This window comes from Gavia stellata, chromosome 13, assembly GCF_030936135.1.
Source record: "Gavia stellata isolate bGavSte3 chromosome 13, bGavSte3.hap2, whole genome shotgun sequence".
In the NCBI taxonomy this organism is placed as follows: domain Eukaryota; kingdom Metazoa; phylum Chordata; class Aves; order Gaviiformes; family Gaviidae; genus Gavia; species Gavia stellata.
In genome coordinates, this window is record NC_082606.1 from 21241121 (window position 1) to 21255340 (window position 14220).

Sequence of the window (14220 nt, forward strand, 5' to 3'; positions counted from 1 at the left end):
ATCTTTTAGGTTTCTTCTGTTTGTTTTTTATTTTTCCATCCCAGCCTTTTCTCCCCACCACCCGTTGCTTGGCAGGAACATCTGATGGAGCCGTCCCCACCAGGTACAGCTGCAGGAGCCCATTGGGAATTGGGGGGGCGGGAGGGGCGTGCCAACCACCCGGACCTCCCCGGAGCTGGGGGAAAATCCCGCCCGGCAGCGGCGGCCGCGATGCCAACGAGGGGCCCCTAATAAAGCCGATGGCGTGGGGGCGAGCCCCATCTGAACCCCTGCCAGGGTACCCGGGGTACCCAGGAATAACCCAGCCCCATGGGGGTTCCCAACCAGGGTGCCGCGGTCCCAAAGGAGGATTTTTGGTGACCCAAGGGGGTTTGGGGCAGGAAATGAAGTGGCTGGTTTGCTTCCCTGCCCCGTAAGGCAGGGCTCTCCGGGGAGGGCGGCGTGCTGCCGGGCTTGGCAGGCGATGGAAGCACACGGCGGCGGAACAGCCCCATCCTCCCCACGGCTACTCCTGCCACGGAGAGATTTCGGCACTAGCCCGGGCAGATCTGGTGTTTGCCTCCCTCCCACTGCTCTGCAGCGGCTTCCTCCACAGAAAAAAATAAGAATACTAATAAAAAAGCAGCTTTGCTCCTGAGGAATTCACTGGGATTTATTGTGGGGTTTAAGCGCTGGGGGGAGCGGGACGGTTTATTACCTGTCTCGCCCTCCTCCTGGGGCCAAGGCTCTCTGAGCTGACCCTGCTGCTGGATACACGGGATAAGTCAGGCTCTTTCCTTACTTTATGAAAGTTTTCATTATCTGGGCTGCCTCCCAGCCAAACTGGGTGGGTATTTCCCTAGCAAAGATTAACAGAGCTGTCTGGAGCTCTGCAAGAAAAAGTGCAATTGCAAAGGGAATTACTGCCCTGCCCCGCATCACGGAGAGCTCGACCCAGCTCGCCAGCTGCTGCTGGCATCTCCAGTCCCGCCTTCCAGGCTTTCCTGGATCTGCGAGGTGGCAGCATCCCAGCCCATGTGCTCGGCCCAGGCAGTGACCATCCAGCTGGCCAACACTAAAACCCACCCGTCTCCGAGGACCAGCCCCGCTGCACGCAACCCAGGCTTTCCCAAGTCACTAATCGGAGGAATAAAACCAGGCACCGACTGCCGAAGGCGTGCGGAGACGTAGCAACGATTTTGATTGGGATAAATAGACGGGGAGCCCAGACTTCCCTTGCCTCCCGCATCCTGAGCGTTGCAGCCATGGGCGCTGAGAAAGGGTGCTCAGTCCTGGTCCAAACCCGCATCCCCGGGATGCCCAGGCAGGGCTGCGCCGGAGGAAAGCAGGTTCGGAGCCAGCACGGCTGCATGAGGACACGAACAGGCACATAGATGACACTACAGCAGTGCATGTCTACCACCTGACGGCATTTCCCGGCGGAGCGAGAGCTCACCCCGTATCGCAACTCCCTTGGATTTGAAAAAAACACTTTCCCTTTGCTCTCAAACAAGCAACTACCAAGATTTCCACCAGCAGACCCCAAACACCCAACTATTTTATTTGCCATCCTCCTAAGCCAGCGCCATCCCAGCAAGGGGCTCCCGGCCGCTGTAAAACCTGGATCCGGGCATCATTTAAATCACTGGGAATCCCTCCCTGGCCAAGGCTGGGGATGATCCGGCTCGCCCCAGCAGCCCATCGGTCAGATGCGGGATGCACAGCATCTCCCCGCTTCCACAGCACTGCTGGGGCTTGGGTGTTTGCCCAATGGCACTCTATGAGAGCCCAGGATAAATATCCCCTCGTTAGCTCAGGAACTAATAAGGTGCGGCTGGAGGAGCGAGAAGCAAATTGATAAATTACCCCAGCGCAGTCCTACTGCTAATAGATAAAGGTTATTTTAATGTTTCCATTAAAAACTCAATTTTAAGGATTTATAACTCGGTTACAGCTGTTTGCTTGGGCTAAAGGTGGCGGTTAACTATCCGTTTGCAGCTTTCCTCCTTATTTAAGGAGACGGAGCTGGCAATTAAGAGCTGTGCATGCGGGATAGTGGGTGCCACAAACACAGGTGGCGGAGGAGGATCGGTGTCCCCTGGGAGACAGAAGGAAGCATCCCGAAACAGTGGGGCCACCTGGGCAAGTACCCCGCTGCTGCCCATTTGCTCCCGCGTGGAAAAATAAGGTCTAAAAAGCAGCTTGTTCCCCCGTATTTACACGGTGTGAACTCCCCGGCACTTCAATGGATTCCTCGGCAGGCTCACCGCCCCGGCAGGAAATCAAGTAAATAGTGGGAAAAACACTCCACCCTATTTTTAGATAACAGGCAGGCTGCGTCGCCCCAGCCCGCAGCCGCCTCAAATCCCGGCGCGCTGCGAGAAGAGGCGGCGGAGGCAGGAGTGGAGGCAGGCAGCGAAGCGGTGGGGGTTCCAAAGCCCAGCCCGGGGCTGCCGGCGGCAAAACCCCAACCCCAAATTCACCGAAGCACCCGGGGGACACGCGCTGTACAGCCCCGAGCCGCTGCGACACTTACCCGCGGCACCTGCCGAGCTGCCAAGAAAGGTCTTTTTCCGCGGTGCTTTTAGCCAATATTGGGCATTTTTTAAAAGCGCCCAGTAAGAGAAGGGGTACGGTAAGGCCAAGGCATCCCCAGCGGGGATTGACAGCTGTCAATCACGCATGACACGGGCTGAACCCTCTCGCTGGAGGACTTCAGGGACAATAATCTGAATTCTTCCTGCGCCCCCGCGGCCGGATCCTGTGGCGGCACCCACGTCCCCCACAGCCATGACACAGCCACTCATTCCGGGTGGAAAACGAGGGAAATGCTTAATGTGACGGAGACCCCCCGGAGAGGATTCCGGGGGCCTGGGGAGGGTGAATGAGGGGGGGCGGAGATGCTGGGGGGGGCGGCCACTTCCCTCCGCGCTGGCACCCGGGGGGACATTTTGAGGTGCAAAGTCACCCTCCCAGAACCGCTTTGGGTTCCTCATCCCGGCAGAGCTTCGCAACTCAACCTGGCGCCTGCCTGCTCTGACGGGGCTCTGCCCGGCGGCCGGCACTGCCGGATGCTCCCGCCGGGGCCGGCCGTGCCGAGGGGTCCCACCGGGGCCGCGCCATCGCCGGGCACCTCCCGCCGTCACCGCCCTCAGCCGCAAAATCCACCGGAGCTCTTAGGGACGCCGGGGAAAACTAGGAAAAATTAGAGATGATTCGCCTCCCCCCGCCCCAGCCCTAGCGTTGGCATCGCCTCGGGGGGCTGAGCCGCCCCTCCCCGCGCCGGACCCCGGGCCGGCCGCGGCCCCGGCACGCGTTCCCCACGGGGCAGGAGAAGGAGGGCAAGCGCGTCTGGGCGCTGCGGGATCCACACCTTTTTAATGCCATGCTCAAAAGCCTGTTTGGCCAATAGACCAGGTCCATCAACTGTCTTCCCATCATCATCTGGCCCCCAGCTCGCGCTGTAAATGTCAATGTAATCGGGTCTGATGCCAAGCGACTTCGCTTCAACAACATCTGTTACATCGCCATCTAACATACGAATGCCTAAAAGCACAAAAACATCAGACATTAGGGCTTAATGGCTTGGATGAAAGTGCGAGGATTGCAATCAAAGGGCTTTGTTAACGGCGGCGGAAACCGCGCGGCTCAGGCGCGCCTGGAATAGCTTCAACCCGCGGCCCTGCACGCTAACGAGCCCGGCAGCGGGAGGCTGGGGAGCTGTTTTGGAAAGTTTCCTGCGTTGCTGGCTTCATGGCAAGTGATGGTTAAAATTCGCTTCCCCTCCATCGGCGGGGATCGGGTGGTGGGAGCGGTGCTGCGCTCTCCGGCGGCAAAATCCCCCCGCTAAAAACCTTTTTTCCCCCCTTTCAATTAATTAGCTAACTCATTTCACCACCTGGAAGATACCGGTGTTTCCCAAACGCTGACGGCCCCCCGGCTTTGGGCACACCAGCGGGACGAAGCCTTCCCCTGCGAGTAGGGATGACTGGGACTGTCCCCGAACCCCGTCACTGCCCGGCTGATGCCAGCGGTGCTGGGGAGGGGGAGAAGCCCCGGGATGGGGAGAAGCCCCAGGAGAAGCCCCAGGCTGCGGTTTCCACGGCCAAAATCAGAGCCAGGACCCAACCTGCGGCGCGATGACACTGCCACCTGGGATAACTTCACCCTCTTCCAGCCGGGAATGCCGGCAGGCGCCGGCTGCAGCGGTTCTCGGGCAGAGCCCACCAGCTGCGGTGGGACCGGCTGGGGGAGAGCTGCACCCCCTCAGCATCCAACTGCTGCAATAGGAGGGTTACAACCCCCTCTGCTCCCCATCACCCCTTCCCTGCCGGATTGCCCCCTCGGCACGGCGGGCAGAGGGTGCCAGGAACCCCGAAAGGCTGCCCAGAAAGAGCCCTTGCAGGAAAGGAGGTGCTGGAAATTTCAGCATCGTATTTTGCCAGCCAGGGAGAGTCCGGTTTATAAAAATGCATTTCCCTTTCCACTTGTATTTTTTTCTTAAAGCAAACAAATGCAGGCAGATGTGATTACAGCTGCAGCTGCGCTCTGGACACCAGTCAACTCAAATACCTCCTTTCGATGCTGTCCCCTACCAGCCAAAAACAAGCTTAGAAATATAAAACGAGGGAGCGGAGTAGTTCCCAAAAGCTTCCTCTCTTTGTCGTGTTAATAAGAAAACACGAGGAGAAGGGGCGAAAAGCCGAGTCCGGTGTCCGAGCCGCGCTCGGCTGCGGCGCAGCGAGCAAACCCAGCCGAAGGATGGTTTTTTATGCTTGCTAAACGCAGGCACTCTCATCAGCGAGCCCAAAGTTAGCTCAAAGTCCAATCAAAGTCAACCCAAAACAGCCCAAAGCCAACCCAAAGCCAGCCCGGAGTCAGCCACCCACTATGCGGGGACCCCCCGGTTAAATAACGGGGGGCAGGAGGGAGTGGGGAAGGATGCTGCAAAATAAATGAGCTCTTTGCCACGCAGGGAGCAATACCGGCCTCCGAAGCGGGTGTTTGAGGAGAGGGGAAAGGCGGAGGAGGAATGGCAGGAGCCCATTTTGTTTCTTGAGCAGCAATGTATTTTGCCCGGAGCAAATGAAAAGGAACGCGAGAGCGCTGAAGAGCAGCCCGTAAAATTAGATGGTAGCTCACCGAGTGTGACAAACAGCTTTCCCCAACAAGTTGTGCTCATTAATCGCTGCTTTATTTGCGTAATCCATCTAAAATCACTCTCACTGCAGCTATAGCGCATTTTCCTCCACGATCCCAAACTTGATATGGCTACAGACTTTATTTTTCCCCTTTGCCTGTTCACGTTGTGGGAAGCCCACGGCCTCTAGCCTCTGCCAGGTGCCTCGCATCGCTCGACACCTCCCCAGCACACCCCCAAGGCAAGGCACTCATTAAAGGAAGCAAATTAAAATGGGACCCATAGGTCGCCATAAAGTCAACAAGTAACACTCGTTTCCACGGCTGCTGTGGAGGAATGGGCTTGAAAAGGAGCATGAAGGCAATGGCCTGATCCCGCAGGATGCAAAACTGCCTTAATCCCCCCCCGAGCTTTGCCTTGCTCCGCCGCTGCTTGGTGTGTGCTTGGAGATGGTTTTTTAGAGGCAAGAAGATATCCCACATGCAGGGGGCAAAGGGGATGGGATGGGATGGGATGGGATGGGATGATGTGATGCTGCCTTTACAGCCCCAGCCACTCCCCCATTCACCCTCCCCAGGATTATTTCTTCCCTTGGGATTTTCCCAGCCCAGGGAAGCACTGACGGCGCATGGCCAGGAGCAGGACTCCCCGTGGGCACCACTACCGTGCAGACACAACCCTAATGAGAGCTTCTTCTTGCAGAGCCAGGATGAGCAAGCTGAGAGAAGGAATTAAGTCCCGAATCCACCCATGGGCGCTTGGGTCCGTGCTCCTGACAGTGACGTCTCCCAGCGTCGGGGTGGCAGGAGGGGTCGCAGCAAAAGCCCCCCTCCTGTTCCAGCCGTGCCAGGGATGGGGTTAAACCCCCAGCGAGGAGCCGGCTCCAGGCATTTGTTCCCTCCGCGGTCCCACCAGCCACACGGATGGGGTGACATGCTCCCACCCCCCTGACACCCCCATCTCCCCAGCGGGTACTAAAACAGCCTGGGCTGGCCAGAGCAGCCCCAGCTCGAACCAGTCTCCAAAACCAGCTAAGCTAACGCGAATGAGCTCTGTGAGGCTAATTACCATCAGCATCCAATTTGGTGGTAAAGATTCACTGGCTTCCTGCATCGTGTTATTTAAGGGACCGTGCTAAGGTCCCCCCACCCCGCGCCGCCCCGGTCCCCCACCTCCTTGGTGCTTTCCCCTTTTGGGGGGTCCTCCCAGACCCCCCTCTCCGAGCTGCTCATCTGCAGACATAAACCTCACGAACGAGCGATTTCGGCTCTGAAGCTAAACCAGCATCACCGACCATAGCAAAAGTGGCCACGCCAAGAAGGCCAGCCCCCCCAAAAGCAGCTGGGGAGTTTTGGGGTGAAACGACCACATCCTCGATCCACGTGCATCCTCATGGCAAGGATGCCACCCAAGCAGAAAGTTTCCACCCCAAAATACAGGGAGCCGAGGTCCCCCGCACCCCGTGTCACCCATCCTCCCCCCAGCCCCCCCGGGGCTCCCTGCAGCCAGGGCACCGAGGAGGAGACTGTCTCCTGGCAATATTTTGGGGAACAGCATCCCACCACCCGCCCCGGGAGCCCATCGGCACGGCTGCGGTCCCTCGGGGGGATGGCGAAGGGCAGGGGAGCCGCAGGCAGGCGCCAGCCTCACCTCCGATGCGCGCGTTGTAGGCAATGCCCACGATGCAGTACGAGTTGTTCGCCGCCGCCGCCACTTCCCCCGCGCAGCGAGTTCCGTGCCTGCAAAGAGAAATCCCCCATGAGCTGATGTCCCGTGGGGAAGGATCCCTCTGGCCACCCCCCACCCAGCGCCCAGAAACCGGCCCCGAGGCTGGAGTGGTGGAAGAAAGTGCCCAAAGAGCTGGAGAGTCCTTATCCAAAACCCACAGCAAGGGCTGGGGGATGGAGGAAACCAATGCAAAAAGCAATTTGCTCTTTGCTTTCCGCACCTAAATGCGATTTGCTCTTTGCTTTTTGCACCTAGATGCAATTTGCTCTGTGCTTCTTGCACTTAAATGCAATTTGCTCTTTGCTTTTTGCACCTAAATGCAATTCCCATTCGCATTCCCATTTCCTTTCCACACGTGCCACCACGTGCCCGTCCCGCTTTAACCGAAGCCCGGAAAGTGTGTCCGAGTTTTGACACCTAAGCCACCCAGCCCGACTCACACGCTTTAATCTCTGACCATGGCGAGGAACCCGCCCCCGGTGCCGTTGGTCAATGGCTCGAGGGTTCGTTAGCAATTAGTGTTGTTGCCACGGGCTGGATTTGCGTTAAAGGCAATGACTCCGTGCAAAGCCCGTAAGGCAGCGTTCTCTGCGGCGCTGGGGACGGGGAAAGGCCACGGACCTGGAAGACACCTCGGGGGGGACACCCAGCCCCAGGGACCCCCGTTCACCCTGGCCGTGCAGACACCGGCCCCATGGCGATCCGCATCACGTACTTATTCTCGTTGCTGGCATCGTAGCGTGGAGTCGGGTCGTGGTCATTCCCGTTGACGTCGTAGCTTGCGAGAGGGTCCTGAAAACACATTGCCACCATTAGCTTTGACTTACCAGCACAGCGCGGGACACAGCGGCCTCGGCAGCGGTGCGGACCGGCTTCACCCGCAGCCAGCTGGGCAGTAAATGCCATTTTCCACTTAGTTTCTGACTACTTGCTCAAGACAAATAGTTTTGGGCTGCAGCCCCCGCTGAGGGATGGCTGCCCAGGGGGAAACATCCTGCTCCCACCGCAGACAGCTCTTCCGAACCCCAAATCCTGCTGGGTCCGGCACCATCCCCACCGCTGCCGCGGCCGTTCGGGGTTTGAGCTGGGGCTGAGCGGGTTTGTGCAGGTTTTTGGCTCTGCCCTGGCGAGCCGGAGGGAGGTGGCCGCTTCCCAGGCAGCTGCAAAGGGAGTTTCCCCCAAACCCTCTTGTCTAAAAACCTCGTTTCCTTCTTAAAAACATCCCAAGCTTTTTAAAAAAACCCTTTTATTCTAATCTGCCAATACACAGACTTAAACTGTATTTATACGCTGAAATTCTTCGTAAATCAATTCACCGTGAGGACCAGCCCCAGCCCGTCCATCCCCAGCCCGTCCATCCCCCAGCTCACATAGTTTTGCAGGAGGTCGGGGTGGTTCCTCTCTATGCCGTCATCGAGGATGGTGACCACCACGTTTTTGCCGGTGTAGCCCCTCTGCCAGGCTGCCAGGACGTTCATCTCCGACCTGCAGCGACTGCTTTTATCGCCGCAGTGCTACGGGGAGGGAAACACAGCTGCAAAAGGGCTGCAACCCCATTTCAGCCCGTCGAAGCGAGCAGCCAGGCTGGGAGCCCATTTCATCAACCAGAAAATATATTTACATCCAACCACCTGCCATATAACTCATAGATTTGTTATAACTTTACTCCACTGATCAAAGCCATCCAGCAGCAGTTAATCCAGGCAACGCTATCTCCCTATTATTCTTTTCCTCTTCCATTTCAAATACTGCGGGCTCTTCGGTTTTGAAGTGCTCATTTCCTTTCTGCGCTTAATTTTCAATGAATTTCCCCGTCAAATACCAATCGATGAAGCAGGCAGGAGAAAAATGATATTGTAAATAGATGGCTGCAGCTTTTGGATGGGTAAAACGCACCGGTGCCGCAGCCACGGTGCTCCCAAGCCTTCGCTGCGCAGACCATAACGAGGAGCTGTTAACGACGGTGGAACACTTAGAACTAGACTCTCTCGTGTATTAATTTACAATTTTAAAATCCTGCTGCCGAGCACGTTCAGTGATATTAAGGTGTTTCATTACTGGCCGGGCTGAGCAAAGGTTGATGACGCGTTTGCTTAAAAATAAATTAACCCCCTGTAAAGCAGCAGGTTCCCCGCGGGGCGGCGGAGGGGAGATACCCACCAGGTACCACATGTTGGGCCAGACCGGGTCGTTGAAGGGCAGGGCGTGCGGCTCGCCTCGGACCTGTCTCTTCACCCGCCGCTTCACCTCCTGCTGCTGCAGCCAGTCCACCTGCAAGCAGAGCCGCGGGTCAGCATTGCCCGCGGGCACAGAGCCCGGCATCGCCCGCCAAAACGGGATGCGGGATGCGGCGCGAACCTGGACCCGTCCCAGCATCACCCCACGCACCGGCGAACCCCCCGGCTCCTTTGGCAGGGCTGCCGCGGAGATAGCGGCTTGGTTTTGGGGGAGAAAGGATGGATGGACAGACGGACAGGGGAAGCTCAGCTCTTTGTGGTCTCCGAGCCAGGGACCAGATTCCTTTCCCGGCGCAGCAAAACCCTTGGGCATAAATAACGTCGCCTCCAAGCGCGTGCCTAAACCCCCCCGGCTTAACGAAGCACTGAAGCACGCGCTGAAGTCCCGCTGGAGGCGAACCACATATTTCAGTGCTGAGTCAAAGCGTTGGAGAAGACTCAGGTGCTTGGCTGAATTTTGGGGCTGATTCTTCCCCCCCGGCCGGGAGGCAGCAGCAGCAGCTCAGCCCTGAGATTTCACCGCCCGGCTCCGGGGCTGCTCATCCTTTGAGCTCCTCTCCTCCTGATAAAACTGGGGGCTTTACCCAAGCACAACATGTGTTTCCCCAAAATACGGGACAACCACACATGGCCACGGCAGCTCTCGGGGGATGCAGCCGGCTCTGGAGAGGCGTTTCTGGCAGTGGCTGCGGGCGAGGCGGCCTCGGGGCCGACCGCTCTGACATTTGTTTGCTTTTCAGTAGGGCATGACATGTGAAGAGATCAAACGGGAAATGAGCCGGAAAAGGCCGGGATTGGGAAACACTGGCGTTTGCCCGCGCCGCTGTGGTGGGAGCTACCTAAGGTGCCGGTTTGGAAGCAGTGGCATCCCGTCCTTAGTGACCATTTTCCCCCCCAGACCCTTTATTGCCCACAAAATCGGCTCTCCTGCCTTCAGCACGGAGATTAAACCCAGGTTTATTGAAAATGGGTTGTAAAAATAATTTATAGACCCAATCTTTACACGTGCTCCTGCTGGGGGGAGAAGGGAGGCACCAGCCGATGAGCTGGGAGGGCTCTGCGGCACATCCCTCCTCGCCGGACACTTTCTTCCCAACATCTCAGGTTCTTTTGGGAACGGCAGAGCTGCTCGCGGGGATGTCTCTATTCTTGCGGCTAAGGTTTTGTAATGAAAAGAATCAAAATCCAAACCGCAAGGTTTTGTCGGGCTCGTTTATGTGAAAACTGGAGGCTGAACTGAGTTCTTCTTGCACGGTTTATAGCTTTCTGACTTGGATGGAGGTGGATGGGGAGCTGTGCATATCAGAAACCAGACGGTTTCCAACCTAGAGCTTGGTTTTTAACATATATACTTTAAAGACTAAAAATCTGTTGAAAGGAAAAAAATATATATATATTTCATAGAAAAAAGAGCTTCCATGCTGCCTTGGCTGATGTTGCTTTACTTATATGACAATGGATTTAAGCATTGGAAGCAAAAATACAACTTCATTAAAAAATTAAATTAAAATTAAAAAAAAAAACCCATTAAATAGAGGATATGGCCCAAATACCCAGCTTTTCTCCTTAAAGCAGCACTCCTTGGCAGCGTTTCCATGGGTCTCGCTGCCCGAGCCACAGCTATGACCTTTTCCTGCGGCTTTGCTGGATGCAGGAATGATGGGAAGATGTGGGATTTCACGGGGTTTTGCCAGGAGCTGCGGTGCCTCGGGGGGACGTCTTCATCTTAAACACACTCCTGATCGACCCCAGCGCTGCCAGCCCGGGCGTCGATGGAGAAGTCTTGCGTGAACACAGAGAAATGAGCAGTTTAACGGCATTGATTTCAAGGGGGGTTTGCTAAGTCGATGCGGCTGGCGTGAGAAGACAACGGGCGAGCGGGAAGGAGCCCGGGGCATCCCTGCAACGGCTCCCGTGGCTTGTGAAACTCGGATTGACTCCCATTACTCACCCCGGGAGGGGAGAAGCTTCTCGGAAATGAGGAGGGAAAAAAAAAAAAGTCTTTTTGCTACTAGAAATAGCCAAAACTGTTACAACACGGTCCCGAGGGGTCCCTGCTCTACCCCTGCAAACCCTTATTAGCAATAACGAGGCGACCGTGAGTGGCAGCAAAGGACCCTGCAAGGAGGCACGGGTATCACGCAGCCGAACCCTTTGCCCTTGCTGGAAACAGAGGGGCAGCTCTTCATGTTCCCCCTTACTTTGAGATTTTCAGGGGGTGATGCCCGGATCCAGCCACGCAGGGCAGCTCCACCAACCACGATAACCAGCACAGGTGAGGACGCAACTCCCTTTGCAGCTCCAGAAAAGCAATAGCTTGACTTATTCCAGCGGATGTGCAGGAATTCAAGCAGAGATCCAGGACAAACCTGATGGCTCCAGCACAAGTTCACCATAAAGCACGGCAGAAATAATTTAAGTGGGGTTGATTTTGCTGTGGTACGTGGCCAGAGGCACAGGGACTGAGGCCGTGACATCCTCCGACGAGGATTAAGAGACCGGAGTAGCGAGGCTGAAGGCTCAAGCACTGCGAGTACCAAGAGGAGCATCCCAGCTAGCTGGGAAAGTTTATGGTGATGAGAGCTGCAAGATGAGCCCGTACGAGGGCTGGCAAGCATGGCATGACCCCCTACTCTGCGTCCCGTTGCACCTCCACGCCTCTTACTCTCACCACCACAACCTGCCCCCAAAATTGCTGGATTTGCTACATCTCTCCTCTCCTCCCATCACCTGCCACGTCACTTGGCTCATATCAGCCCCAAACGGAGCAGTCACCGGCCACGGAGGTCTCTTGGAGCAAGAGGGGAGCTCGGCAGCAGCGTGGTCCCACGGGGACCAGGACCCTGGGTGCTGCCCTGTGTTCGCTGGCTCTCCCTCTCCCCAGCCGCCCGTGTCCTCGGGATGGAGGGCTTGGCCATGGTCCTCTTGCTGGGACCTGACCCTTGTGCCACCAACCCCCATGAAGAGCAAACCCGATAAATAATGCTGGAAACAATAGCCCCCGGAAGGCACGAACCACCCGACATCTGCAAATGATTGGATTTGCTGGTTCCTTGAGATCTCTGCAAGATTTGTATCCATCTTTGCTATTCCAGCTCCATCTCCTTGTGCCTTGAGGTGATGTTTTCCTGCATTCAAATTGCTGAGACATCTCCAAAACAATTTGCAAGGGAGAGGGGGAGAGTCAACACCTGCCAAGAGGTCTTGAACTCCGAGTGATAACGAAGGATTAAGAGAACAGGAGTTAATTGTTCTACCTTGTAGTCCATAGAGCAAGGTAAGGTAAATGTTAATAAGACTAAAAGCCAATTGATTTGGTTTGCATTATAACTAGACTCATTTAAATGGAGGTATTTCAATTGCAGAGCCGAATTAATCATTTGCTGGGATGCCTGTGCACCTCCCCGAGGGCAAACAGCTTTAATTAGAGCCCAGCACACTCCCAGGGCACGGCTCCCCTCGCTGAGGCTTCCCCGGCCGCCAGCAAAGCAGCCACGCATGTGCCTCCTCAAAAATGTGCTACAGACCCTGTCTGAACGTTTAACAGCAAATCTCTCCGGGAAGCCGGCTGGCTGGGGAAAGCAGGGTTGCTGTGTGGGTCTGGAGAGATGAGGATGGGATGTGCTGTGCTGAGTGGGTTGGAAATGTCTTGGGAAAGGGCACCCCAAGGGCGGCAGGGAGCATCCCAAGGGTAGTCAGGAGCATCGGTGCAAGCACCAGCAGCTCGCTGTAGTGTGGGTACCTTCATTGCAATGTTTTTTTCTGCATTTATTTCACCCTTTCCCCAAAAAACAGACCCTCCCCACACATTAACCCTTCTCTGCTCTGCAGAAGTATCATCTCGCAGGGCTCAGGTGCCGGGTGGAGCTCGGGGAGGAGGAAAGCCCAGGCAGAGCCGCAGCCCGTCCCCGCCACCCCGCGCCCAGCTCCCCCAGGTCCCGCCTGTCCCTCCCTGCCTTCTCCACCCCCCCGCCCAGTACTTTTGTCAATTCAGCTGCGTTGAAAATCCCTTCGGATGCTTGCTCTAGGAAAAAGCAATGCAGAGCTATTGCCAAGGATTTCACACATAGCAACCATTGAGGCAGCAAGTGTTGTGGCAACTGGATCAACACCCCGAGTATGCAACAGCCTTTCTGTCCTGGAAGGCTTTTTTCCCCCCTTTTCTTCCTCCCGGGTTTCAGGCAGATGTTAGCGTTTAGTCACTTCTAAGTATTTTTCATCACCGATCGATGTACCCGTGTCCAATGAGTCACCCCCTGCATGCACAGGGCTGCGGTTCAAGGATAACATGTCATCGCAAGATGCTTGGGCTCACGCTTGACCCAGACCAAGCCAACGGGCTTCTCCGGGGGAAGCGGGGACCCCCATCCCACCAGCCCCCGCAGAGGCTGGGGGACCCCGCGCTGCCCGGCCCCGTACCTTGGGGTCCATGCGGAGGAAGTTGTGCGGTCCCCGGCTGCTCAGCGTCGAGCGCTTAAACGTCTTGCTGTGGTGAAAGTGGTAGTAGTTTTCCAAGCTCCCGATCTGCAAAAAGAAAGATTTTTTTTTTAAAAAATGAGGTTTTCCCATGGTTGCCCCCCATTTCAGTGCTGGCAGCATCCCTTCGTGTGCCTCACACCACAAACCCAAAGCTCCCTGGCAAAGCCGGGGTTCAGGGAGGGGATGGGGGATGCTGGCACTAACCCCAGTGCCACCGCCACGGCAAACAGTGCTGGTGGCCCGATGCTGCGCCGGCACGACAGAGCCCGAAAAACATTCTTATGAATTTTCACCCATTAAATGCATCTTTGCAAACTGCCTTCCATCAGCTCCCAAGCTGAAATAACGAGCTAAAAATGAGCTCAGCAGCTGCAGTGGAGCCAGGAGAGCTGTGCCTGATCCTGCTGCTTTTCCCCACCCGACGCTCCAGCTTCACCCCAGCAGCAAGAACAGCCCCGTAGGGAGGGATGAATGTGATCCCTGCTAACCCTGGGATGCTCCTGGGAAGCACTGGATATAGATGTGCTTAGCCTGGAGTCAGGGATGGCAGCAGGAGGAGCCAAAAAAAAAAATGCCTCCAAGCAAACCAACCATCCCTCCCAAGGATGTATAACACATGCCCCAGCCTAGAGTCCCTCCCCAGCAGTAAGTGCAGCC

At 56.4% G+C, this 14220-nt stretch overlaps 1 protein-coding gene across 1 annotated transcript in view; it reads right to left on the reverse strand.

The window, feature by feature from the left end:
* The window catches only part of PCSK6 (proprotein convertase subtilisin/kexin type 6), a 30617-nt gene extending 17047 nt beyond the window's left edge, over positions 1–13570 (reverse strand). Inside the window, exons 1-6 of the mRNA XM_059823582.1 lie at positions 13504–13570; positions 9008–9118; positions 8218–8361; positions 7563–7639; positions 6770–6858; positions 3353–3525 (exon numbers count right to left, since the gene is read on the reverse strand). Coding sequence (XP_059679565.1) covers positions 3353–3525; positions 6770–6858; positions 7563–7639; positions 8218–8361; positions 9008–9118; positions 13504–13515 — 606 coding nt within the window. The 5' untranslated portion in view covers positions 13516–13570. The remainder of the gene's footprint in view (positions 1–3352; positions 3526–6769; positions 6859–7562; positions 7640–8217; positions 8362–9007; positions 9119–13503) is intronic.
* Between the last annotated feature and the right edge of the window lie 650 nt (positions 13571–14220).